At 50.8% G+C, this 26,322-nt stretch overlaps 4 protein-coding genes across 6 annotated transcripts in view; 1 reads left to right on the top strand and 3 right to left on the bottom strand.

The window, feature by feature from the left end:
* slc4a8 (solute carrier family 4 member 8) overlaps positions 1-5,962 on the bottom strand; it is a gene marked incomplete at its 3' end in the record, with an annotated part of 41,778 nt that extends 35,816 nt beyond the window's left edge. Inside the window, exon 1 of the mRNA XM_079747691.1 lies at positions 5,802-5,962. Coding sequence (XP_079603817.1) covers positions 5,802-5,846 — 45 coding nt within the window. The 5' untranslated portion in view covers positions 5,847-5,962. The remainder of the gene's footprint in view (positions 1-5,801) is intronic.
* A 1,833-nt stretch (positions 5,963-7,795) lies between these two features.
* ttll3 (tubulin tyrosine ligase-like family, member 3) lies at positions 7,796-14,948 on the top strand (the record flags this gene model as incomplete). Its single annotated transcript, XM_079748717.1, has 11 exons — positions 7,796-7,897; positions 8,183-8,366; positions 8,627-8,673; positions 8,768-8,896; positions 9,000-9,114; positions 9,273-9,383; positions 9,927-10,119; positions 10,513-10,661; positions 11,020-11,263; positions 13,011-13,449; positions 13,974-14,948. 11 exons carry the CDS (start codon positions 7,796-7,798, stop codon positions 14,946-14,948), a joined length of 2,688 nt encoding a protein of 895 aa, XP_079604843.1.
* Positions 14,949-16,653: 1,705 nt separating this feature from the next.
* On the bottom strand, positions 16,654-20,578 carry LOC307084386 (class E basic helix-loop-helix protein 40-like). Its single transcript, XM_079748750.1, has 5 exons — positions 20,222-20,578; positions 19,843-19,906; positions 19,480-19,587; positions 19,053-19,176; positions 16,654-18,305 (listed from the first exon to the last, which is right to left on the bottom strand). Exons 1-5 carry the CDS (start codon positions 20,293-20,295, stop codon positions 17,371-17,373), a joined length of 1,305 nt encoding a protein of 434 aa, XP_079604876.1. The 5' UTR covers positions 20,296-20,578; the 3' UTR covers positions 16,654-17,370.
* Positions 20,579-22,041: 1,463 nt separating this feature from the next.
* Positions 22,042-26,322, bottom strand: part of LOC307083782 (inositol 1,4,5-trisphosphate-gated calcium channel ITPR1) — an 80,197-nt gene continuing 75,916 nt past the window's right edge. For all 3 annotated transcript variants that reach the window (XM_079747741.1, XM_079747740.1, XM_079747742.1), the window contains 2 exons: positions 24,570-24,731; positions 22,042-23,372 (listed from right to left, as the gene is read on the bottom strand). In XM_079747741.1, coding sequence (XP_079603867.1) covers positions 23,286-23,372; positions 24,570-24,731 — 249 coding nt within the window. In that variant the 3' untranslated portion in view covers positions 22,042-23,285. The remainder of the gene's footprint in view (positions 23,373-24,569; positions 24,732-26,322) is intronic.

Consider the following 26,322-nt stretch of genomic DNA (forward strand, 5'->3'; position numbering starts at 1 on the left):
GACTGGTTGAGAGAAACACAAAAATATAGCAGTGGGGGATAAAGAAAGGAAGAGGGAGAGAAAGGGAGGGAGAGAGATATAGAGAGGGAGGGAGAGAGAGAGAGTGAGAGGGGGAGAGAGAGAGAGAGAGAGAGAGAGAGAGAGAGAGTGCAGAGGATATAACGACTAAAAGCTTTTTGTCCTACAAAGGATGGGAGACCATCAGATAGCATCAATTTGTTTGAATCCACGAGTGCATGGAAAGAAGGAAATGTTCCCTAACTCGATAATACCCAGGCTGCCCCATGCTGGGGGACAACGGAGAGGGGACAGGACTGAGAGAACATGTTTTCAGATGAACAGTGATTGGGTTTGGGGTAATATCTTGTTCATTAGCTCTATTCAGTAATACATCCATAGCTCAGTCAGATCAAAGCTCTCAGCGTTTCTCGAAAGGTCCTTCTGCTCAGCAGCCCGGTCACGCAGGTATGTGCTCCTGTGAAGGTTTACGACTCCCTGTCATCTGCCTCCTTTGGGACCCCATATCGTCCTCCGCCAATTAAAACCACTCAGACACAGAGAGATCTCGGGTATTGCTTGCTTTGTGACCGCATGGGTGCGTGTCACAGAGCTTTCATGGGACTGCATTTTCCACCCGGCAGAGCTAACTATTTGTTGATGGCGAGCTGCCTCCATCACCGAGCAACGCTGTCTTCTGCTTCGCTCCTGTCTTCCAGCTAGGAGACCCTTATTGTCTCCCACAGCTCGGAACGAGCTCCCCGTCAAAGGACAACTCAGCAGCTAGAGCCCAAAATGGCCGCCTGTCCTTGAATTATCTCCGCCACGTACGAGATGTTCAGAGCTCACCACTCATCGGTGGCTGGCGTGGGGGTGGCTGGCTTGTGTTTGAGCGAAGATGCTCCATAACCAGTGGATTGGCAGTGGATGCCCTCCCATGTTTTGGCTTGGAGAATAGATGATAAACGGCAGGAGGATTATTCACCCACTGGGGACGTATTCAGAGCATTGAAACATGAAGATAATCTGATGGTGTCCGGCCAATTCTCTCTGCAAACATTAGGCCGCTCTGCTGTCCATTTCTACTCTCCGCTTGTTGCGTACATTTGAGTAAGAATCGATTCGACAGTAAAGTCGGTTTGATGTCCTTCTCCAATGCGTGGAATATTTAATATATCGTACTCCAGCAACGTCGGTTGCATGAATCAGAATCAAAGTCCGAGCGATGCAGTGAAGTTCAACCATAACAACCCATGACCATACAGCCAGCCAAGTGTTTACAGGAAGTTCAATTAGTTTCCACGCCAGCGAACAATGGAGCAGGGATCATTAGCAGGCCCTTTGTGTTGGCCGGGTAGGGCGATCAATAAGGGGCGAGCCTAACACAGTTACCTTCCCTCAGGCCCAGGGGGGGGCCCGGTGTCACGGGGCCTGTGGTGGGTTCTAATGATCCTGAAGTGAGCGTTAGGACGCAGGGCGGCGGATCTGCTGATCACAGCCGTTCTTCAACCCTCCGCCGGCTTCACACGCAGACGGCGTCAGCATGGAGTAAGACGTATGTCGCAGTGAAACTCACTGGAGTACCTTTGTGGATTAAGACTCTTTGGCGGGTTGGACGCTAATTACAGAGCAGCACCGCCTGTCAGAATATGATTGATGGAGCGGGGGAGGGCGCATCGACTAAGGGCCACCGTGGTCACCGGACCCCCCTGTGGTTCTGTACTGACTGTGCTCAGCCCGCATCTGATCTGGGACCAGTAGACGTCACTCATGTGGCTGCTGCACTCACCCTCTCAGCCCCTCACCCCCTCTCAGCCCCTCACCCCCTCTCACCCTCTCACCCCCTCTCACCCTCTGGCTCTTCACCCCTCGAGCTACAAACGTTCACCGGCCCTAAAGCGGCCTAATTTGTCCTTTCTCTCTCTCGCTCCGTCTGTCACTCATCTGCTCTTCCGGTTCCCTGCTCTCTCTCCGCTCTCTCTCTCCGCTCTCTCTCTCCGCTCTCTCTCTCCGCTCTCTCTCTCTCCGCTCTCTCTCTCCGCTCCTCTGATCCGCTCCCGGCGTGTCTGCGTCTGTCCTCCGGCCCCCGAGGCATGCTGAACTGACAGGAGAGCAGCGTATCCTGCTCAGAAACACTGGGCCTGTCACTTCCATCCTGGCGTCTGTGTCTTGAGGGACAGGCCCGCCACACGGCTGCTCTGTGGGCCGCGGGCCCCGTGCTCCGGGAGCCATTCCCTGGTCCCTGGTAGGACCGGTCCTGCCGCGTCAGGACCTAACTGGGATCCAGGACCGGTCCTACCAGGGAGCCATGCACTGGTAAGACCGGTCGCAACACGACCACAACACAGCACCACAACACGAGGGGGGGGGGGGGGAGGAGGAGAAAACACGAGTCGGGGAGTGATTGACGGAGGCTACTGGAGAACGGGTTTGAAGAGGCTACTGTAAGCGAGACGAGCAGGGCGTGGGTTTTTGTAAGGAGGGTTTTCTTGGACCACATCCTTTCTCGCTCTCCCTGCGCATGCTCTCAGGCCGGGCCAATCACAGTGGCCGGTATTAGCTCTGTGGTTCGAAGCTCATCAAATGTGTCACAGGAAACGAGGATGATTAAATCACATGACGACCCGTGTAATTAAGGGGGGAAAACAAATTGATCCTTCGAAGCACTCCAGTATTGCTAGGAGAGGAGTATGACCACATTATCCAGGACGTGTACATCCAGTACATCCTCAGCCCATTCATAGCCACTACTACGGTAACTCAATTATGAAATCAGTGCAGAATTAACAATCTGTCTCTGCTTAACAACAGAAACGATGCAGGATGCTCCACAACCTCACTGGGCCCTCAGCGTCCAACCTGAGCTCTTCATATTTTGGATGCGAGTCATATTGGACAGAGGCGGAGGAAGGGTGCAATGGAGGAATTCATTTGAATTGCACTGAGCCAAAGCGAAAGCTCCATCAGGAAGGCACCTTTCAGTCTCCCGTACCAATTACCTCTCAGCCATTTAGAACACTTCTTGGAAGCGCTCGCTCACGCTGTCCAACAGAACTAGCTGTGCTGTGGTTCTCTGTGTTCCATTACAGATCCACACCTCTCCATCTCCGTCCCTGTCCCGACGGGCTGAGCCCGGACACAACAGGAGGGACCACGGTTCATCTCCTATTTTAAGGGACACTATGCTACCATGTTCCTTGGATAGTCACCAAAAAATAAAAGTCCTCATGTTGAATTTAACAAAGTACAGCACTATCTTTTACTGGATTTATATCGTTTATGTAGAATATTGAAAGATATGTTTACAAACATATATTCATTAACTTTACAGACTCCTCTCACTGGTGTCTTCTTTTGTATTTCAGTTTTTGTGCTTTGTTTGTATTTTTTCATGATCTTTGTCTTCAACCGGACCAATCATTCCTTGTTTGGATTCACCTGGACCAATCATCCTGTGTCTCGTCATACGGGCAATAGAAGCATCCTGATTCTGTTGTTTATCTTTGGTTTGGTGAACTATGAACTATTTTGAAGTACGACCATGGTATAAGTGTTTTCAATGCCACCAGTGTCCTCTGTACTTTTAAGTGAGGTTTAAAGTGCCACATGGGGGCCTCAGCGGGCCCCTGGGGAATCGATGCCACGCTTTACATAGCCTTGTTGTTTGGGTTGCCACCAGTGAATAAAAGCATGGGTTCTCTTCAGTGTACAACAAGCCCTGAGTCTCACAGACCCACGCCTTATGGATGACACACTGTAGGCTACACACATGTGAGTGTTAACCTCGACCACTACTGCCAACAGAACCCACCGAAACACGTGTGATCTGTGTTCCTTCTCCTTGTTGCCACTATGAGAAACATTGGGTGGTGGATAGTGGGAAACAGCTCTTTCTGTCCCCGATATGTTCCTGTAAGAGGGGCACCCTGGGGAGATACACTCTCAAGACCGGTCAACGTACTGATACTAAACAACACACACAAGACTAAACCGCTGGGAGGGATAACAAACGAGAATGAGGGACATGTCCCCACCTGGTTGAGATGGTATGATCCTGAACGAAGTCAATCTCCACATTAGATGTTGATCAGGGAGAGTTGATCCTAGCATTTTAAAAACAAACGGGGGTCTGATCCTCAACAGTTGCGCTCCAAGACCCTTCTGGTGCTCTCTGGGTCGTCTCTGCTCCATCTAAGCACAAAGACGTTGTTGGACGTTGGAGAACCAGTAACGAATGCTTCTGTGAATGGATAGCCTGCCCTGAGCTATGATGCCGACCTCACGTCTTCCTCTGCCCCGTCCACATGAACGTGACGGTCGTTTGCTGAGACGAATATTACGCCCCACCTCCGTGATACACTGGAAGATATCCGCAAAGAATGGCCTCTTCCGGCGAACTTCACGGGGGCGGGTTTCCGGAGACTGGATGGCGTCAGGAGGAGTCAGGAGGAGTCAGGAGGAGGAGTCGTCAGGAGGAGGAGGTGTCAGGGGGAGTCAGGAGGAGGAGGCATCAGGAGGAGTCAGGAGGAGGAGGCATCAGGAGGAGTCAGGAGGGGGAGTCGTCATGAGGAGGAGGTGTCAGGAGGAGTTAGGAGTAGGAGGCGTCACGAGGAGTGTGGAGGAGGAGGTGTCAGGAGGAGGAGGCGTCAGGTAGAGTCAGGAGGAGTCAGGAGGAGGAGGCGTCAGGTAGAGTCAGGAGGAGTCAGGAGGAGGAGGCGTCAGAAGGAGTCAGGAGGAGGAGGCATCAGAAGGAGTCAGGAGGAGGAGGCGTCAGAAGGAGTCAGGAGGAGGAGGCATCAGGAGGAGGCAGGAGGAGGAGGCATCAGGAGGAGGAGGCGTCAGGAGGAGGAGGTGTCAGGAGGAGGAGGCATCAGGAGGAGGAGGCGTCAGTAGGAGGAGGCCTCAGGAGGAGGAGACCTCAGGAGGAGGAGGCATCAGGAGGAGGCGTCAGCAGGCGTCAAGGTCATTTGAGGGTAATTTAGGACACAGGCGCGCTGTTTCCTAACGAGCGCGTCGTAAACACACGGAGCGATGCGGTGCACCTCGTCGGCCTATGAGTGACTATAATGGGTTTCATTCAACGCTAGAATACAAGGAGTCCAGCAGGCTATTATTATCATTATGAAGACAAGCTCGTTCTCACGTACCGATGATTTATATTGTAAACCGTTTGCAGATAAATAGGCTTTCTGAAGGGGACAACGCTTTAACAACAGACCATAACATAACCTAACATAGCATAGCATAACGTAACTTAACATAACCTGACATTACCTCACATAGCATAGCATACCGTAACATAACCTAACATAACGTTCCGTCCCACGGAGGCTCTCCTCCGTGATGCTCTGACTGCACGTGTCGCTAGAACAACAACAGAACCCGCGCTGAAGGATGAGGCGTCCCGCGCCTCTGGACCGGGTACCCGGGTACCTAGACCAGGGTACCTGGGTACCTGGACCGGGTACCCGGGACCTTGCCTGGACCGAACTAATTACACGTCCAACACTATTCAGAGATGAAAGCTTTTATCGGCTGAAACCTCTATCTGAGCCAGGACCAGACCTCGGTCGGAACAGAATCGAGCGGAGTAGAGACAGACAGACAGGCCCGCCGGGCGTTTCCGACACAGTAGAACCGACCGCATTTCAGCGGTGGTCTGGTTCATAGCAGCCTGCTTGTGGAGCGGTGTGGAGCTTGGTGTTGAGCGGCTATCGGCTCTGGGGGGATCTAACTGTGGCCCGTGCGAGGACCGTGAATCTGATCCAGGACATGACAGACAAAGCGTGCATCTCCAACTTTACCTGATAGCTCAGGATGCTCTCGTTCTCGCCGCTTACAGTGGGCATGGTACCCGTCGGTCCGGGTCTCGGAGTCCAGAGGTGAGCGCTGTGTGGCCGCTAGACCTTCAGGGAGCCGCGTGGTCACTGGACGGGTTAGGCTGCGATCCACACCCGGTGGGTGACTTTCATGTCGATATCCCTGGAGACGGTCAACGTGGACATTTTCCCGTAGAGACAGAGATCCTAGAGATGCCACCCGCTGTGTTACCGTGGCACTGGGATGCGCTCTGAGCTCTCCTCCTCGCTCCTCGCGGACAACAGCGCGCAGCCAGCATCATTCAGCCTCAGCCAATCAGCGCGCAGGACGAGGCTGCAACGCTGCCTGCTGGGACTGATGGTTGGAGTTTGAGGTTTCAGTAGAAGCTTTGACATGCATTCTACTTGTCAGTGTTTGTATTATCCTCTTGTTAAAAACTGATTTCACGCGGGCTGTAGCACTTCGAGGTGGAAGTGCTACAGCCTCTACGAGCTCCTCGTTCACATCCCGCGAGTCTTTGGAAATGGTTGGGGAAGATGAGATCCGCACAACGATGTTGTCTGCTACCTACTCCAAGACTTAGATACAAAAGATAAACAAGGTGTGGAACACCGAAAACCAGAAGGGAACACGCTTCTTCCGCCACCCGGTGGAACATATGAGAAACAGGTCAAATTTGATTTACTGGGGAGTGGAGTAAACATGAGTAACGTGATGTTCAGTACGGTATTAGAAAGATATCGAGGAATAACTTTTGGAGTCTTGGAAATAAACACTCAAAGTTTCCATGTAATAAGAGTTTGAAAATACTGATGTTGTGCAATACTCAGGCCCATTACGGTGCACACATGCGCAGAGGCAACAATAACTATGCCTGGGTCCGGACCATTCATAAATATTATTTTATGTACTATATTATTTTAATGGGCTATTTTCTGTGTCACGGTGTCGGTGAACTAGATATCTACAATAATTCCTAATGTCAGCGTTAAACTGAATACGTTTGAATTAACCAAACCGTTAGTATAACGCTGAATCAAACGGATGGCTGCGTTGCGTCCTGTTGTCATGGTGACCGGACAAACTCCGGCAGCCTGGGCGCCACTGCGCATGCACGATGCAGCCGGGTCACGCTACGTCGGTAGGTGAACCCTGCATGCGTGGATGATGGACTGACCTGTGAATATTAAGTGCATAGAGCGATAACTGGTTAAGAAATATAATTTTTCATATTTTGACGGTTTGTTCGTGGAGTTAATTCTTCCACCCGTTGACGTTCTTCAGCACACAGCGGGATCAGCATCTCTGAGAGTGTGTGTAAGTGTGTACATGCCCGCTGGTTCAAAGGGAAACCTGACCCGGGTTTCCACGGAGAGCATGTCAACACGGCACTGAGGTTTGAACCGCATCGCACACAGTGGGGGGGGGGGGGACAGTAGTGCCATAATATGTTTATTAATATGTTATCTATTCTAATGGCTAGGCCACCTGGTCTTAGCCATTATTTTCATGTTTGGCTACTATAGTTGGCTATGTTTATTTAAAAAAAATAAAAAAATTCAAAAGCTTTATTTGTCTAACATGTTGCCTTATTAGAAAATTATCTTTGATTGAAGGCAGTCTGTTCTCTAATTGTGTTTATGTGGTGCTTGTGTAAGAAGTATGTTGTGTTATATGAAGTTATTTGTCAAATATATATTAATATATACAGATGAAAATTGTACTTGTTTTAAATTCACTTTGGCTAACAGCGTCTGCTAAATGCCCTATGTAAATGAAATGCCTAGATGTATAACAATGTAATATTAACAATCATAATATGCTTTAATTTACGTCAGGAGAAGGATTAAGTAATAATTTACTTAAATCCGCCTTTTCAGTAGGGTTCCCCCCACATTAAGAGAGTCTCCTGACCTCAGTGGACCTGTGGTGGGGGTCAGACAGCAGGGGGACCCTGGAGACCCTGGGGGCCCCTCCGATGGGGGCGAAGGGCCGTCGGAACAGCGTCCTCCTCAGCCTCCCGGTCCTGAACCCGGAGAGGCTGAAGGCCGCCAAGGCTCTGGCGGAGCGAGCGGTCAAGGTGAGCGACTTCTCAACAGGTCCTGTCTCAATGTAATCCAGGCTCCTGTCTCAGTGTAATCCAGGCTCCTGTCTCAGTGTAATCCAGGCTCCTGTCTCAGTGTAATCTAGGGTCCTGTCTCAATGTAATCCAGGGTCCTGTCTCAATGTAATCCAGGGTCCTGTCTCAATGTAATCCAGGCTCCTGTCTCAGTGTAATCCAGGCGTTCTGTCTAAGGGCGTCCTGTCTGAGTGTCCCCTCCTCCTCTCCTCCTCTCCTCCTCTCCTCCTCTCCTCCTCTCCCCAGCAGGGGAAAGTGTTCTCCATCCAGGGTCCGTACCCCGTGGTGCGGGCCGACCTGAGGGCCAGGGGCTGGGTGGAGCGGCGTCTGACCCCGCCCCTTCAGAGGGCCCCTTGGGACCGCGGGGACGAGGAGGGGGAAGGAGACGAGGACGGGGAGGAGGACAGGGCTGAGGGCCGCCTGGGGGCCGGTGAGAGGGGTCCTTCCTAATATTCCGCTGACTCAATCTTCGGATTCAGTCGGACGTTTTCACACTTTCCTGATTTTAATCGGTGCAGGAAGGTTTGCATGTTGTAGGTTTTCTGGGATCGTCTCACTGTGGACGTGTGGTCTAGACACACACAGACACACACAGACCCACAGACACACTCAGACACTGACAACGACACAGACACACAGATGCAGACACACAGAGACGCACCCCTTTACGTGTGGGTCATGTGCTTTCAGAGGAGGCAGACAGAGAGGAGGAGGTGGGCGGAATGTACAACCTCATGGTAAGATCAGAACGGGAGTGCTCGCAACCCACTGAACACAAACGTCCTCCTTATGAGTGCCGGGTCAGGACCGATGTTCCCCGTGTTGTCTCAGTCCCGCCTGGTCCGGAACGAGACCGCCAGCCTGCTGTGGACCATGAGGAGGGACGCCATTGACTGTAAGTCTCTGAGGAAGGACCAGATGACCAACCATTACGCCAACTCCGGCACATTCACCACCAAGGTCTCTCCTCTCTTTCAAGAACTGCATGATGGGTAATTCAGCATCTTGCCTTGCATCACTTAAATCCAATGGGTCTAAAGCTCTACCCCTGATCCGCCCCCAGGTGGGGCTGTGCGTCAACCTGCAGAACCTGCTGTGGTTCGACACCGCCGACCCCGACAGCTTCTTCCCACGGTGCTACCGGCTGGGGGCTCAGGACGAGAAGCAGGCCTTCATAGGTACACTCTAGAAGCAGAGCCAGCTTCATGCTTCCTCAGGATTGGTCCTTTGGCAGACCCATGCCTTGTGCGACGCGCCTTTCAGCTCCTCCGCGCGTGTGTGTCTGTGTCTCTTTGTGTGTGTCTGTGTGTGTGTGTGTCTGTGTGTCGTCCTGAAGAGGACTTTAGGAGGACCGCCTGCAGCAGCCTGCTGCAGTATGTGGTGGAGTCCAGCTGCCTGGACGCTGGAGATAGACAGGAACACACTGAGGACACTGAGACACTGAAGGGTAATGCACACGGAAACAGCGTCTCTGAGACACTGAAGGGTAATGAACACTGAGGACACTGAGACACTGAAGGGTAATGAACACTGAGGACACTGAGACACTGAAGGGTAATGAACACTGAGGACACTGAGACACTGAAGGGTAATGAACACTGAGGACACTGAGACACTGAAGGGTAATGAACACTGAGGACACTAAGACACTGAAGGGTAATGCACACTGAAACAGCGTCTCTGAGACACTGAAGGGTAATGAACACTGAGGACACTGAAGGGTAATCAACACTGAGGACAGTGTCTCTGAGACACTGAAGGGTAATGAACACTGAGGACACTGAAGGGTAATGAACACTGAGGACAGTGTCTCTTGAGACACTTAATGGGTAATGCCCACTGAGGACACTTACACACCGAAGGGTAATGCACACAAACAATACGCTGTGCTCTATATATCGGAAATGTTTTAACCACATGTTTCACGTGTTTATCAGATCCCCCAGCCCATGGACGTCGTGTTTTATAAGAATGGTCTCCCTTCGTCCAGGTGGGAAGAGACAATGCAGGCGGGCAGCGCGTCGGTTCGTCGATGCAGGAATGATCGACAGTGCTCTGCACGTATGCCAGGAGTTTCTCAACAGCCTGGAGCACGGTGACATTGATGTCACCGTGGAAACGTTCACCTCGCTGACGGGAGAGAAGTGGGCAGAGTTCCTGCGCGACTACTACCTGGTGGTGCAGTGAGTCTGATGAGTAACCCTGCTGCAGTTATTACGGGATGTTCCGGACGTGTGTTAGCACATTCTTGATTTGGAGCCACGCCATGGGTCTGTGTAGAATTCTGAAGAGTAAGTCCCGCCTCCGAGGCTCCCGGTTCCATCGGTCAAATGTCTACGGGAAACAAGATGGGGTTTTTGAATGATCGCACATAACAAACTCTGTAGGTGGTGAAGAAGTAAATGCTGCGTCACGTTTTGAACAACACACCTTATCCATGTAGTTTCGACTGGATTTTTGGATTGTCGGTGCCGTTGAAGCAGTAAACTATCATTAATACTACTTTAACGGCACTGACAACAAAAAAAGCCATATGGGTCTGTGTTGCCATGCACTGAGGCTGAATGTCTGTGCAGTGGAGGGGCTCGGATCCAGGGGGCCGTGGCGTTTGTGGAGCGGTGCCGGAGAATGTTGAGCCGACTGCGTGAAGTCTGCCCACAGCTGGACACAGACGGCCTGCACAACATCTGGATCGTCAAGCCAGGGGCCATGTCCCGGGGACGGGGTGAGCCTCCCCCCTCGGGGTTCTTTGACGGCCTTTAGTTAATCAGGACCCCGTTTAACTAACAATGCTAGCATCCATAGGATAGGATGCTAGCAATGTGTAGCATCCTATTCTAACCTTCTTTGTTGTATACGGGGAATGGGTTAACCTAGCAATGGTTAGCGCTTGGCATTTGGTTCTATGAACATCCTTACTGTACCAACAGAGATATATAGTTGTTTCTAAATTGTTTTTTGGGTTAAATTGGATTAAAGCGTCTGCTTAATGCCCTGAATGTAAATGATATATAATAAGGAGTTTCTCTCAGGGTGAGTTTGACCATGTCCCTTCCTCTCCTGTGGGGGCCCCTCCCCCGCAGGCATCATGTGCATGAACCGCCTGGAGGACATCCTGACCCTGGTCAACAGTGACTCCACCCTGATCAAGGACAGCAAGTGGGTGGTGCAGAAGTACCTGGAGCGCCCCCTGCTGGTTTACGGCACCAAGTTCGACATCCGCCAGTGGTTCCTGGTGACCGACTGGAACCCGCTCACCATCTGGTTCTACAAGGAGTGCTACCTGCGCTTCTCCACGCAGCCCTACTCCATCTCCTCCCTCGACAGGTCCGGCCCCCCGGGGTCTAAAACACATGACGGGTCACAGTTCAACTAGGGTGCTTCCCGGTTATGGTTAACCGGCCAGCACCCCATCACCCATTGAAAATGTTCTGCCTGTATCTTTTTATGTCTGTCAATTATGGCTCCCATTGCACTCCTGACCCCCCGACCCACTCTGGGTTCCTCCTCAAGATCTCTTCCTCGCTATTTAAGGGAGTATGTGCTAGCCCTCTTGGGGGCTATGGTCAGGGGGGTGTCATACATACCCGGCCTGTTAAGCCCTTTGAGACTGATCCTGTGATTAAGAGCAATACATATACAATTGAGTTGTATTGAATTGATTTGATTGATTTGATTTTTTTTTTTGGCCCCTGGGGCCTCATTACAGAAAAAATCTTAACTTCTAACTTCCTAACTTCTCATCCTAACTTAAGTGAGGGACTCAAAGATAGGAAAAATCCTAACTTCCTATTACAGAAGCAGTCCCTAACCTGTTGGCCGTTTCCTATCTTATCTTTGGCCCCCTATCTTATCTTAATTTAGATAATCCTAACTGTTCTGTCAATCAGATTTTTCGATCGGCAATCGTCATGGCTGTTTCTGCACTCAGAATGTGCATGAGATTGATAGAACGAGTTACTTTTAACGTTAACAGAGACTGTTGACAAAGGATCTTTGTTAATAACGGCAAGCTAGTAGCACTAGTACTACGGTCATGGCGGATATTGGTACAGAGAACAAGAAGAGGAGTAATAAAGTAGTAAAGTAATTCTTCCACCAAATTAAAAATTAAATGTCTTTGCAGGCAATAAAATGAAATTAAAATACCAGGTCAGCAAAATTTAACAAATCATTATGCGGTCTCGGTAGCCTTTCAGCCACCACATTTCTGTTGGGATGTTCCTCGTCTTCATTGTCATACAGACCTACTAACAGTGCTACTGCCATTTCTTTCAGTTTTTGACAGTTATTTTGAATTTAGGACAGGGTGTATGGCCACCTAACTTAGGGATGCTAACTTAAGAAATTCCTAACTTAGGATAGTTCTGTAATGGCTAAATTCCTATCCTAAGATAAGATAGGATTTCTTCCTAAGTTAAGTTAGGAAACCTCCTTCTGAAATACCAAAACCCCTAAATGCCTTCCTGTCTCAAGATAGGATAGGATTTCAGAGTCAGGAAGTTTCTGTAATGAGGCCCCAGGGTTACAAACAACCGCGCTTTGTAAACAACACTGACCCTACCGAGACCGCATAATGATTTGTTAAATTTTGCTGACCTGGTATTTTAATTTCATTTTATCGCCTGCAAAGACATTTAATTTTTAATTTGGTGGAAGAATTACTTTACTACTTTATTACTCCTCTTCTTGTTCTCCGTACCAATATCCGCCATGACCGTAGTACTAGTGCTACTAGCTTGCCATTATTAACAAAGATCCTTTGTCAACAGTCTCTGTTAACGTTAAAAGTAACTCGTTCTATCAATCTCATGCACATTCTGAGTGCAGAAACAGACATGACGATTGCCGATCCAAAAATATGATTGATAGAACATTTAGGATTACCTAAGTTAAGATAAGATAGGGGGCCAAAGATAAGATAGGAAACGGCCAACAGGTTAGGGACTGCTTCTGTAATAGGAAGTTAGGATTTTTCCTATCTTTGAGTCCCTAACTTAAGTTAGGATGAGAAGTTAGGATTTTTTGTGTAATGATGCCCCTGAACCCCACCTCCTCCTCCACCCCCCGCCAGCTCCGTCCACCTGTGCAACAACTCCATCCAGAAGCACTTCGCTCCGTCGCGGGCGCGCCACCCGGGGCTCCCGAACGACAACATGTGGTCCTGCTCCCAGTTCCGGGCCTACCTGCAGGACCAGGGGCTGGGCGGCTCCCGTTGGGGGGCGCTGGCCGTGCCGGGCATGCAGCAGGCGGTGGTCCGCGCCATGCGCACGGCCCAGGACCTGGTGGAGCCCCGCCGGGCCAGCTTCGAGCTGTACGGCGCCGACTTCATGCTGGGCCGCGACCTCCGGCCCTGGCTGCTGGAGATCAACGCCAGCCCCACCATGGCCTGCTCCTCCGTCGCCACCGCGCGCCTCTGCCCCGCCGTGCAGCTGGACACGCTCAGGGTGGTGCTGGACTGGAGGAGCGAGCCGGCCGCTGACACCGGGGGCTTCCACCTCCTGTACAAGCAGGTGGGGACGCCGTCGCTCCACGCCGTCGCCCGACACCGTCACTCGACACGTCAACCGACACCGGCACTGGACACCGTCACGCGCTGGTCGTTTAGCTCCCGGCGGTTCATTTACATTGAGGGCATTTAGGAGACGCTTTTAGCCAAAGCGACTTACATTTGTCCGAAGAAATAGAAACAACAATATATCACTGTCGGTACAGTAAGGAGGTTCATAGCACCAAGTGCCAAGCACTAACAATCGCTAGGTTAACCCATTCCCCGTATACAACAAAGATAGCTAGGATAAGATGCTACACCATGCAAAGTACTAGTTTTAAGCGCCAGGGCGTACAACATACAGTAGGTGCGTACATTAAGTGCCAGGACGTCTAGGTGAACAACTGAGTCTTGAGCCTTTTGTGTTGGTCCTGACATCGGCAGGGGGCTCGTTCCAACCCTGAGGTGTGTCCACAGAACACACCTCAACGTTTCCCTCTTCTCCATCACCGGCCTGTACCCCCCCCCTGTGTTCTGTCCCCGCAGGCCGCTGTGGAGGTCCCCCACTACGTCGGGACCAACCTGTTGGTGGAAGGAGCTCCACTGAGACGGGCCCCTTCCCGACCGGCGCCCCGTAAACCCCCCTCCTGTCCTAATCCACTTCCTCCTAGAGCTTCTGTGGAGCCGTCGCCCCCCGTCGTCCCTAAGACCCCCCCGACCACAGTCAAGACTCCCGGCCTCAGGCCTCCTCAGGCCTCAACCACAGAGAAGGCCCCCGGCCTCAGGCCTCCTCAGGTCTCCACCACAGTCAAGACTCCCGGCCTCAGGCCTCCTCAGGTCTCCACCACAGTCAAGACCCCCGGCCTCAGGCCTCCTCAGGCCTCCACCACAGAGAAGGCCCCCGGCCTCAGGCCTCGCCCCGCCTCCAGGGTCCGGCCCAAAGGTACCAAGCGTCCCTCCGCCGGCGACGTCAGGACGCCGCTGCCGTCGCTGTCCCTCAAGAGCCGGCTCCACGGGAGAACTCTGAGCGGCAGACCCCCCGGTCTGGGGGGCAGACCCCCCGGGCTTGGCAGCCGCTCCAGCCACAGGTCAGCGCCCGAGCGCCCGGCGCCGCTGGCCCCTGGGGGCCCGAGGGCCTCCAGAGGGCCAGAGGGCCCGAGGGCCGGCCACCCGGGTCTGAGCCAGGGCCAGGGCAGGGTGGCCCTGGTCCCCATGACTCTGCTCTGTTCCCCCGGCCTCCCCACGCATCACCCGCTACAGGCCCCGGCCCTTACCCTGGCGGGCGGGGAGCCACTGGACCCCTGGACACGCTCCCTGCAGGGAGAGGTGAGGCCCCACCGCAGGGCCCTCCCCTCTCTGTCCGGGCCCCTGCCCGACCTGGAGGTGTTCAGCCTGCGGCCCGGGTCCCTGTCCAGGGAGGGGTCCGCTCTGCTCTCCCTCCAGAGCCTGCACCGGTTCAAGATCTGCTCCCGTCGGCAAACGCTCTGCAGGTACCAGTTCACGGGCGTGGCCAATCACTGACCAGACCACGGGGAGGCTGGACCAATGAGACGAGGAGGTGCTGAGAGGTTTTTTTATTAGGGGCATTCAGGTTTTTTGTGTTTAATATTTCTAAGGCAAAACATATCCATAATTTATTGTCATCGTATTCATCATCGTATTTGGAAACTTTGGCAGAAAAACGATTAAATGCATTCTGATATTACATTAAGTTTTGTCTTTTTGTCCGCTGACGGTAGTAGTTATTGCTGCGTCAAAGAACAATAACATAGTTAAATGGTTATATGTTCTATATTCGTCCACCTGGGGGCGACGCAAGCCTACTAACAGAACACCGGAACTGAAGATGACGACCCAACTCACTGGCACAATCTCGAAAATCGAATTTTTCTTAATGCTAAACTGCTTTTTTGAGTCGTTTTTCTAAAGTTGATGAAAGCATTTAACTCGTTTTCAGAATTTAACAATCGCCGGGTTGACTTTGGAAGATAACGGTCCCAGAGAAACATTTCCCACATTTGAATCACTTCAAATACGGATATAGCGATCTGGTTTTAAAATATGACAAATTGACCCCCCTTATAAATACAGGACCAGGTATATTTAGAGTGCAGCCCGAGCCTGCACACCAGTTCAACGGGGTCATGACAAGGGGATGAGTGTGTGCTTATGCCAACTGTTCAGATGAGAGTTTAGGGAACAATCCCATCATTGACGGGGTGTGGGTTGCAGACCATGACACTGGATGGATCGTCTCTTGTTACTGGGGGCGGGGGGCATGCTACTGGTACCCCCCCCCCCCCCCACACACACACACACTCCTCCATCTCTCTCCAAAAGTAAAAAAAAACAAAACAAGCAAAAACGAATTTCCACAGGAAAAATACTTTATTGATACGCTTATATAATCAACACGTATTGACAAAATATGTACATCAAACATCTTCCGCGTAGGTCCCAAAATATAGAATCTCAAGAACCTCTTTCTGTAGAAAAACTATTCATGTGTTCAAACGTTTACATTCACCTCTCTCCGCGGTAGTTTACACAAAGCACAGAGAAAACCACATCTGAGGTTCATCCACGTTTCACAAGTAGAAGGCAATAGCATGAACAAACACCTGGTTTGACTGGAAAAATAAAGAGGTTGAATACGCAGACTAGGCCCAGCACAGTGCTACAGTATATATATATATATATACATATATATATATATCCATAGGTTCTGAGTATACAACATCACGCCCCACTCGTCTTCTGTCTCCCTGGACAGAGCGCTAGAGCATGTATCAAAAATAGAGATGTACAAGTGGATTTAACAATGACACAAAAAAAAACGATCTCACAGTTTGTCAGGAAACAGCTCGCCCCTTGAGACTGACCGTTTCTCCCCCTCCTCTCACCTTGTACGGTCTTAGGGGAGCTCTTGGTTTAGGGTCCTAGTCACAGGGGTCAAAGGGCACCTATGTTTATAGTAACGCGTGACCTAGAATACTTAGCAAGCTAACTCAGCAGTGAGCTTAGCAGAAGAAGTGACAACCTGTGCATTTCATTTAAAACGGGGGGGGGGGGGGAATTTGGTGCGACAGATTCTATGCGTACAAACGACGTGTCTTTTAGCGACGGCTCAAACGGAGACACACCAGCGTCCGTAGCAAGTACTTCAACAGCAGCATCTAAATAACTCCTTTACATTCAACCGTGTGTGTGTGTGTGTGTTTGTGTGTGTGTGTTCTGTGGTGTGTGTGTGTGTGTGTATGTGTGTGTGTGTGTGTGTGTGTATGTGTGTAAGTGTGTGTGTGTGTACTGTGGTGTGTGTGTGTGTGTGTGTTCTGTAGTGCATGTGTGTGTGTGTGTGTGTGTGTTCTGTGGTGTGTGCGTGTGTGTGCGTGTGTTCTGTGGTGTGTGTGGTTTATGTGTAGTGTAGGTGTGGTGTGTGGGTGTGCAGAACGGATCCATCAGAGTGGGGTCCTGTACACTGAGCACTGTGGAGTACATTAACATTCATTCAGAACAAAGAACAAGGGGGGGGGGGGGGGGGGAGAGAGGAGCTTTCCAGCGTGGGTGTGAATGGCGGCTTTCTCTCGCTCGGTTTCCCCTTCGTTCTCCATCCTCCTCCGAGACGCCCTCTTAAAAATGTCCTCTCATCTGTTTTCTGACCCCAGGAGGAAAATACAGGCGAGGAGAGACTGGGAGGTGGTCCTTAGTCTTAGTCTCTATCGTTAGGTCTCCCTCTGTCAGGTCTCTGTCTGAACCTCCGTCAGGTCTCTGTCTGAACCTCCGTCAGGTCTCTGTCTGACCCTCCGTCAGGTCTCTGTCTGACCCTCCGTCAGGTCTCTGTCTGAACCTCCGTCAGGTCTCTGTCTGAACCTCCGTCAGGTCTCTGTCTGACCCTCCGTCAGGTCTCTGTCTGATTGCGGAGCCCTCCCCCCCGGTCCCCTCTCTAGTCTTTGGTCTCCAGGGTGAGGGGGGGCACCAGCTTCAGGGCCTGGAGGAGGGCCGGGGAGTCCATGGGGGTCTGAGGGTGGCTGGGGGACGGAGAGGCCCCCCTGGAGGAGTGGTGGTGCTGGGGGGCCGCGGCCCTGTCCCCGGGGGCCCCCATGCCGGGGTAGAGCATGGGCATGGCCCCGGAGTACCAGCACTTCTCCAACATGGGCAGGTAGGAGGCGGCGGAGGGTGGCAGCAGGTAGAAGGGCATGCAGAGGGGGTGGGGGGCCGGCGGCAGGGGCTGGTGGGGGGACACGCTCATGTAGCTGCGGCCGCTGGAGGAGGTCGAGGACGACGACGACGACGACGACTCCCCCCCCGACAGCGACTCGTCCTCAGAGGATTCCACGCGGGGCCGCTTGCGGTGGGGCCCGCCGCCGCCGCCGCCGTCGCCGCCGCCCTCCTGCTTGATGGAGGCGGGGCCGTGGCGCTCCGCCGCCGAGCGCTTCAGAGGCCCCGCCTCCTGGAGGTAGTAGTCGGGCCTCTTCTCCAGCTCGCCGCCGTAGCCGCTGTCCGTGTCCGTGTCGCTGCCGCTCTGCTCGCTGCCTCCCGGGGGGTACGCCCGCTGGATCACCGGCACGCAGTTCCTCCCGTAGCCCTCGCCGGGCGGGGGGGGCAGGCCGTCGACCGCGCCCTTCTGGGCCCCCTGGTGGTGGTGCTGCTGCACGGCGGGGGCGTCCTGAGGCTGCGGGCTGGGAGGGGCCGGCGAGCGGGGCGGGCCCTGCAGCACCTCGGTGGCCAGCTGGTGCAGGTGGTTGATCATGTTGGCGGGGGTCAGGTCGCCCTCCGTCTCCCAGCTGGCCACGTACTGCAGCATCTCTTTGGCGCACATGTGGAAGCCGGAGCGGAACAGCTCCTCCGCCTTCTGCTGGCCGACGGCGGGGGCGGGGTCTGCGGAGAGACACCACAGGGTCAGCATCGGCGAGCAGAGGAACCCGACCTAAACATCTCCTCTGAGCAGAGGAACCTTACCTAAACATCTCCTCTGAGCAGAGGAACCCGACCAAAACATCTCCTCTGAGCAGAGGAACCTTACCTAAACATCTCCTCTGAGCAGAGGAACCCGACCAAAACATCTCCTCTGAGCAGAGGAACCTTACCTAAACATCTCCTCTGAGCAGAGGAACCTTACCTAAACATCTCCTCTGAGCAGAGGAACCTTACCTAAACATCTCCTCTGAGCAGAGGAACCCGACCAAAACATCTCCTCTGAGCAGAGGAACCTTACCTAAACATCTCCTCTGAGCAGAGGAACCTTACCTAAACATCTCCTCTGAGCAGAGGAACCTTACCTAAACATCTCCTCTGAACAGAGGAACCCTACCCCTACCCCTCTTAAGGAGCATGTGGCGTCTAAAGTCATGCACCTGAGGTATGACTTAGGGCCATAAACAGTGTTGCCTCTCCTCCCAAGTCTCTCTGAAAGTGAGTCATTCTTCTTCTGCAACAAGGTCAAATGTTTGAGGACCAGCATGTACCTCTGCATACCTCTGACATTGTCTAGCCTTCATGCAGTCAAATGTGTGTGTGTGTGTGTGTGTGTGTGTGTGTGTGTGTGTGTGTGTGTGTGTGTGTGTGTGTGTGTGTGTGTGTGTGTGTGTGTGTGTGTGTGTGTGGGCACTAGGGCATCCCACTCACCAAGTTGCATGCCATTCTGCAGAGCCAGGATCTTCTGCTGCTGCTGCTCCAGGAGTGAAGTGAGGGCTTTGACGTGTTTCAGCGTCAGTTCCAGGACCACAGCCTTCTCCAGATGGCCCAGAGTCTGCAGGAGCCAACAGTGGGACACACAGGAAGTACATTAGCCAGGCCTCCTGGTCATAGCTCAACTGTAAATTCCCAGTGTCGTTTTTGTAAATGCTGATGTCCTCCCTGATGATTCTCCACACTAATAATAGGCCTTGACAACCGCCTGCAAAAACGTGCATACTGTAAATATCTGCATATCGTCTTCACGTACAGCCCATGGCGGGTGTAGAAGCACGCCATCGCCACTGGGCGGTGTCAGTCAGCAAAGACCGACAGAAACATGAGCCGTCCGCGTTATGCGTCCGCGGTGGGAACTCACCGTGAGTTTGAGGTGCTCCGGTAACAAATCCTTCAACTGAGCGATGCACTCGTTTATCCGGTCGCGCCGTTTCTTCTCGATGAGTCTGTGAGGCAGTTTGTAGGTTTCCTGCAAATGACAACACGACCGGTAAATACAGCAAATAAGGAACCGGGCTGTGATGGAGCAGCACACAGATAAGCAGGCTGGGCTGGATTAGTTATGTCATCGGTAAAATGAGGTCAACCACTTATTTTGGGCCGTGGGAAAAAAAACTGAAATGTATTTCACTACTTTAAATACAAATTGGAAAAAATAAATAATCAACATGTATTTATTTAAAGTAAGTTCAAAAGACCCAAGTGATATTCATAACAAACAGACCTTGCTCTCCTCGCCCCGTTTCATTCCTCGCCTCGATTTATAAACGTACATGGGGAAGTCCATCCTGAGAAGAAGAAAACACAAACCTTCAGTGACGCAGAACTACAGAAGAGTTAGAGCTCAAGAGTTACTGTCCGTTGGACAGGTGGACCCCCGGACCGGTCTGGATTGGGACCCCCGGACCGGTCCGGTAGAGGACCCCAGGAGCGGTCCGGGGGAAGTCCGCAGGACCGGTCCGCTAGAGGCTAGGGGACCCCGGTACCGTTCGGCTGGAAGTCTCCGGGATCGGTCTAGTGGAGGACCCCAGGACCAGTGTGCTAGAGTACCCCAGGACCATTCCGCTAGAGGAGCCAAGGACCGGTGTGCGTGAGGAACTTACCCCTGCATGTCCCCCAGGTCAGCCGCAGTGTGCGCGGGGAGTAGCGGCGGTGGAGCGCTCGACACACGCTCCATTATCTCGGCTCCTGATGCGCAGTCAAACTAACTGTGACTTCAGTGAGACTGCGATTTTACTGAACCCGCCGGGTCTAGACAAAATAAAAAAGCGTCGCCAAAAATAAATCACAATGTATTAAAAAAAAAAGAAAAAGTGAGCATCAATTGAACGGAGGAATCCGCGAGAGCGCACGGTGTGTCCACGTCAACGGAGGAGAGGCGGTCCCGCTGGGAGACGCTGGGAGAGTGGGGGAGGACGGAGCGACGGGTTCAATAAACCATCCGACTCTTGCTCCGACTGCCTCTGTCACATGAGCCTCACGTGGAGCGGCGCTGTATGCCGGGAGGCGGGCCCTCCTGCAGATAAGGATCCTGAGTGGGCGGACGGCGGCCTACGTCAGAGTGGGGGGCGTGGCACACGTCAGAGCGGGGGGCGTGGCCCCCAGTCTCGTGTCCGACCATGTTGTCCTGCACGGAGACACGCAGAGACGCTCGGGAGACAACAACACAGAAGAGTTGGATTGTGGACATGCGTCTTTGTTGGGATGTTCTATAATGTATATTAACATGTTATGCACCGGTCTTCTGTTGAACGCATTGTAGTTTGGCCGCCACGTGCGATTTATCATAGCAAAGCATAATATGATACAGGCCTATATTGGTCTCAGTATATATCGTTAAAATAAATATACATTTTATAAGTCAAAATATTAATGTGTAGGCCTAAAATGCAATGCAACAATAATAACATGAAACATAATTAAAATAAACAGAACACAGCGCTACTTTTTGGTGCATTTCAAAATAAAATACAATAATCTTGGATATCCTATGATTATGAGCATAAACTCTAATGACTTCTTTTGAGTTTAGGGTCCGGTGTCCATTCCTGATGCCACGTGTCATAATAAAAATACTAATGTTGGAAAAGGCGCAGTAGGGGTGCAGCCCAGTAGCCAGATAAGTGTTTCTCACATAGCATTGGAACGAAGCCCGGCCCGGGCCGTTCTGTAATCAAATGAGATAATGTAATTAAGAAATATCTCTGATCTATTTTTTTTTTTACCAAGAAGAGCTCCTTAAAACTGTTCTACTAATGCAATTTTTCTACGTCGTTCAGTAACTGAATCACTCGACAAACATCATGCTAACTAGTGAAACAAAGCGGTCGTCCATCGGGGGAATAGATCAGAACTTGTTTAAGAGGCACTGATTTAATTTTCAATAATTGGATAACTGCTGGAAATGTAGACTACAAGCACGGAAAGCCCCTTCATGGTAAACCTAATAAAAATAACCTAGTCAATGAATTAGCCCAACAATCGAAAGTTTTTCTAAGTGAATCTAGTTGTCCAACCCAGTGAGCACACAGCTGGCGGTCAATGCAGGTGGAGCATGCTGCTCTGAGCTAAGAGCAGAACTTCAGAATGAGAGGTCTTTAATGAGGACTGATGCAGACTGGCTATCACTGGGTTGGCTGTGGACTGCATGAAGGCAGTACTATAAACAACATTATTGGAAGGAATACATGTATCACTTAAATATATGTTTTGTCTAGACCAATATATTACCATGTTTTTGGACTATAACTGGTATCATTTTTGAAGACTTGCATTGGTTACAAGAAAAGTTCCCAGATCAGTGTGCTGATATCTCCAGAGATCCCTTTACGATGTTTAATGTCGGTGGTTGGATGTAACGTTGTGTTGGTGAATGGAGGGAACTATTCGATTCATCACACACTTTATTAAATCAACTCCGATGAGGGGAATGTACATCTCAGACACAAACTGGTTAGTAGAAAAAGGTCAGTTTGGTCATGCTGCAATCCAAATAACTTCATTTAACATTGTGTTGTTTTCAAACCATGTTTTTATAAACAAAGACCTCATACAAAAAAGTGACAATTGGACAGAGAATAACATTAATTGGTGTGCAACAGAACAAAATCTATATTTGTGAACTAGATAGAGCAGAGTTGGATTAACAGTTCAGTGCCAGTTTATCAAGACCAGAATACTATTTTTTCCAATCCATTTCCATAAGCGTCCCCTTGTAACCTTTATAACCTGCTTCCCATGTCATTCCTCACCGCCAGTAAACATCCCTAAACCCCAACCTGCTATTCCCAATCCCCTTAACTTGTAAAGACACATTCTCTCCTGTGATGGAGTTGATAGGTGTTGGATGACAGCCTGAATCCTCGCGTTCTGCTCCCCAGTCACCCCGCTGAAGACAGCGTCCTCCCTGGTCCAAATCCTCCTCAGCCAATCCCAGCAGTTACAATACATGCCGCCAAAGTGATAAAAAGTAACACGGTATGCATTACATCAAAGCGTCTGGAAATGTTGAAAATATAGCTATTTCTAGAATATTTTTATTACTTCTAAAGTGAAATCAAAATTTCTTTGGAAAATGATGTGGAAACTTTTTTTGTATAAATATTAGATTCCTAAAATAAACCTGTCTCTTTCAGACGTTGCATATCTGAAAGTCAGTGGGTCAACCGAAGAGATTCAATGGTGTTTGCCTTAGTAGTGTTTCAAATAAGCATTTGAAGCCACATCCCAGACCTGAGAACATGAGGCATCGCACCCTCGCACTGGGCCACAGCCCAAGGGCACTGTGGCTGAACTTTGGCACACTTTCAGAGCGATGACTCAGATAAGGTAAGGCTTTACATTTGTTAAGCTAAGAGAAAACCATCACTTTCATATCATTAATCTCACAAGGCACTTGGAGCACAAAGAAGAAAACACCGGAAACACTTCCATCCCCACCACACCAGTTAGGTATTCTCAATCGCGCCTTTGGCCAAAATAAATGTCCATTAAAACGACAAACGTTCAGGAAGGCCTTTCAAGAGCGTCTGGTGAGAACAGGCATAAATAAACGCTGGAGACGGGCCGACTGTACATCCCCCACACTGGGCCCCGTTCCACCTCGCTGAAGACCAGGCCCCAGTGCTCTGGGCAACGGGGGGGGGGGAGCTGCGTGAGGCGGGCCCCTCAGGCGGGCTGCTGGGGGTTGATGTTCATGTGTGGGGGGTGACCCAGTAGACCGATCCGCTGCTTCTGCTTCCTCTGCTCCGTCATCTGCAGGAGGAACCACAGAACGGGCGTCAGACTATGGCTCTAGACAGGGAACCGGTTCCTCAGGCCTGCTCACGTACTCCCTGTGACCTTTGAACCCTGTGACCTCGGAGCCGGCGCTGACACCTTGAACCCTGGCCACTACCTTCTCCAGAGACCCCCTTTAGTCGGACACGTTGGAGGCTGAGGGCCGTGGGGACGGACGGACAGACGGCGGTTTGTTTCCCGGTCTTGCCTCAGCCCTGAAAGCACCCTTTGTTGTGGTTTGTCTGCGAGTGCGTCCGTATGTTTCACTTTTACACATCACCCTTTATCCGCCTGCGGATCACAAGGTCTTTCTTCAGGGAACGCAGCGGTCCCTGTGTTCTGCAACACGCTAAATAATGAACCACACCAGAGATACATTATATACTAAAGACTATCACTGAGGCAGCAATCCAACCTTATCAGTAACAACTAGACCACAGGAGAGTCTCCACACCCACGTATCATCCAGTGCGGACTGGACCGGGAGGGAGCCACGAGTCTTGTGTTATTCACCATCAGAGACTCTATATAGTCCTCCTCCTCCTTCTCCTCTCCCATCTCCCCCTGCTCAGCGGACCCCCCCTCCCTTCCCCAGGAGCACCTCACCCCCTGCTGGGAGGCTGATAGTGGGGGGCAGGAGAGAAGGAGTACAGGGGGCGGATGGAGGGAGCTGGTGGTGGGCATAAGGAGGACCGAGGTCCCCCTGTCTCCGGTCTCCTTCCAGGGAGAGGAGCAGGGGTCGCTCCACAACCACTAGGGCACTGGGACCGCGAGCTGGATCTGACTGGGAACACAGGAAGTGCTGTACAAGGGGGGCTGGACTTTGTTTCACCTTCTAATTGAATGGAACTGTTTTCAAGGTATTCAGATATTTAGTTTAATTGTCTGCTACTCATTTTATGTGTTCTGATCTTATTGGCTCTTCAAGAAGGTTTTTGCTTTTTTTGCTTTTGCTTTTATTATTTATTTATTTTTGTGTCTTATTTAAATTGTTTGCGTAAAAAAGAAAGTGTAGGATCTTGTAAATGTAAAAAATAACTTAATATATGATCCTACAATAAAGTATATAAAAAAAGAAGAAGATTTTTGAGTTAAAAACTGTCAGAAACAGACCGTATGTCCCAATGTTTCAGACAAGAGGGTCTGAGTCTAGACAGAGATGGGGTACAGTACCTGCTCCTTGAGCTCGGTGAGCTGTCCTGACAGGTTGGACACCAGCCTCATGGCCGTCTCCAGCTTCTCCTGCAGGTTCCTGATCTCGTTCTGCTCCCCCTCCGCGTCGCTGCTCACCAAGGACATCGCCCGCATCCGTGGAAACCAGTCGAGGTTGTGTTCCTGGGCCGGCCAATCACAGCGTCAGCCAGCAGACAGATTCACAGGGGGGCACAGAATGAACGGCGGGCCAAGCTAATGTTTGATATTTTCCTTCAAGCGTTAAATACCAAAGAAGATTAGCAGGGAGGAATTATCTTTAATGTCCATGGCCATGCTAGCCAACATACTGTATCTTTAATGTCCATGGCCATGCTAGACAACATACTGTATCTTTAATGTCCATTGGCCATGCTTGCCTACATACTGTATCTTTAATGTCCATGGCCATGCTAGACAACATACTGTATCTTTAATGTCCATTGGCCATGCTTGCCTACATACTGTATCTTTAATGTCCATGGCCATGCTTGCCTACATACTGTATCTTTAATGTCCATGGCCATGCTAGCCAACATACTGTATCTTCAATGTCCATTGGCCATGCTTGCCTACATACTGTATCTTTAATGTCCATGGCCATGCTAGCCAACATACTGTATCTTTAATGTCCATGGCCATGTGAGAAAACATAGTTTCTTTAATGTCCATGGGCATGCTAGCCAACATACTGTATCTTTAATGTCCATTGGCCATGCTTGCCTACATACTGTATCTTTAATGTCCATTGGCCATGCTTGCCTACATACTGTATCTTTAATGTCCATGGCCATGCTTGCCTACATACTGTATCTTTAATGTCCATGGCCATGCTAGCCAACATACTGTATCTTTAATGTCCATTGGCCATGCTTGCCTACATACTGTATCTTTAATGTCCATGGCCATGCTAGCCAACATACTGTATCTTTAATGTCCATGGCCATGCGAGAAAACATAGTTTCTTTAATGTCCATGGGCATGCTAGCCAACATACTGTATCTTTAATGTCCATTGTCCATGCTTGCTTACATACTGTATCTTTAATGTCCGTGGCCATGCTTGCCAACATACTGTATCTTTAATGTCCATGGCCATGCTTGCCTACATACTGTATCTTTAATGTCCGTGGCCATGCTTGCCTACATACTGTATCTTTAATGTCCGTGGCCATGCTGGCCAACATACTTTCATGTTTATGGCCATGCGAAGGCAAACATGCATGCTAACAAATCTTTTCTTTTAAATAAAGAGTTTAGCATTGCAAGAACAAAATGAAAATGAAAATATGACATTGAGGGTTCTAGCTACAGGCCCTGCAGTTGCTAAACTACAGAGAGGATGCCTTCAAGGTTCCCCAGGTGTTGGTCAGCCTGAACTCTGTCACGTCTGCTTTAGAGTGTGCAAGATGAAGTCCTTGTCCCTTGTCCCTTGAGAGGTGTGTGTGTGTGTGTGTGTGTGTGTGTGTGTGTGTGTGTGTGTGTGTGTGTGGGGTTGATGACAATAGACACCTAAAGGTGAATACCAATGTCAGGGGTTCATGAAAGGTCACACGTACACTCAGCATGCAAGAGGTCAAACGACCCATGAACTCTATCGTTTAGCTACTTAGCACCTAGCCCTACTTAGCAGCTAGCCTACTTAGCAGCTAGCCCTACAGGCTACATATGTACTTCGCTGGTCAGCGAGAGGTCAACAGATTTCCTTGACAAAACGTCCGTCCACAATACCTTTT

This window comes from Pollachius pollachius, assembly GCF_949987615.1.
Source record: "Pollachius pollachius genome assembly, chromosome: 12".
NCBI lineage: Eukaryota > Metazoa > Chordata > Actinopteri > Gadiformes > Gadidae > Pollachius > Pollachius pollachius.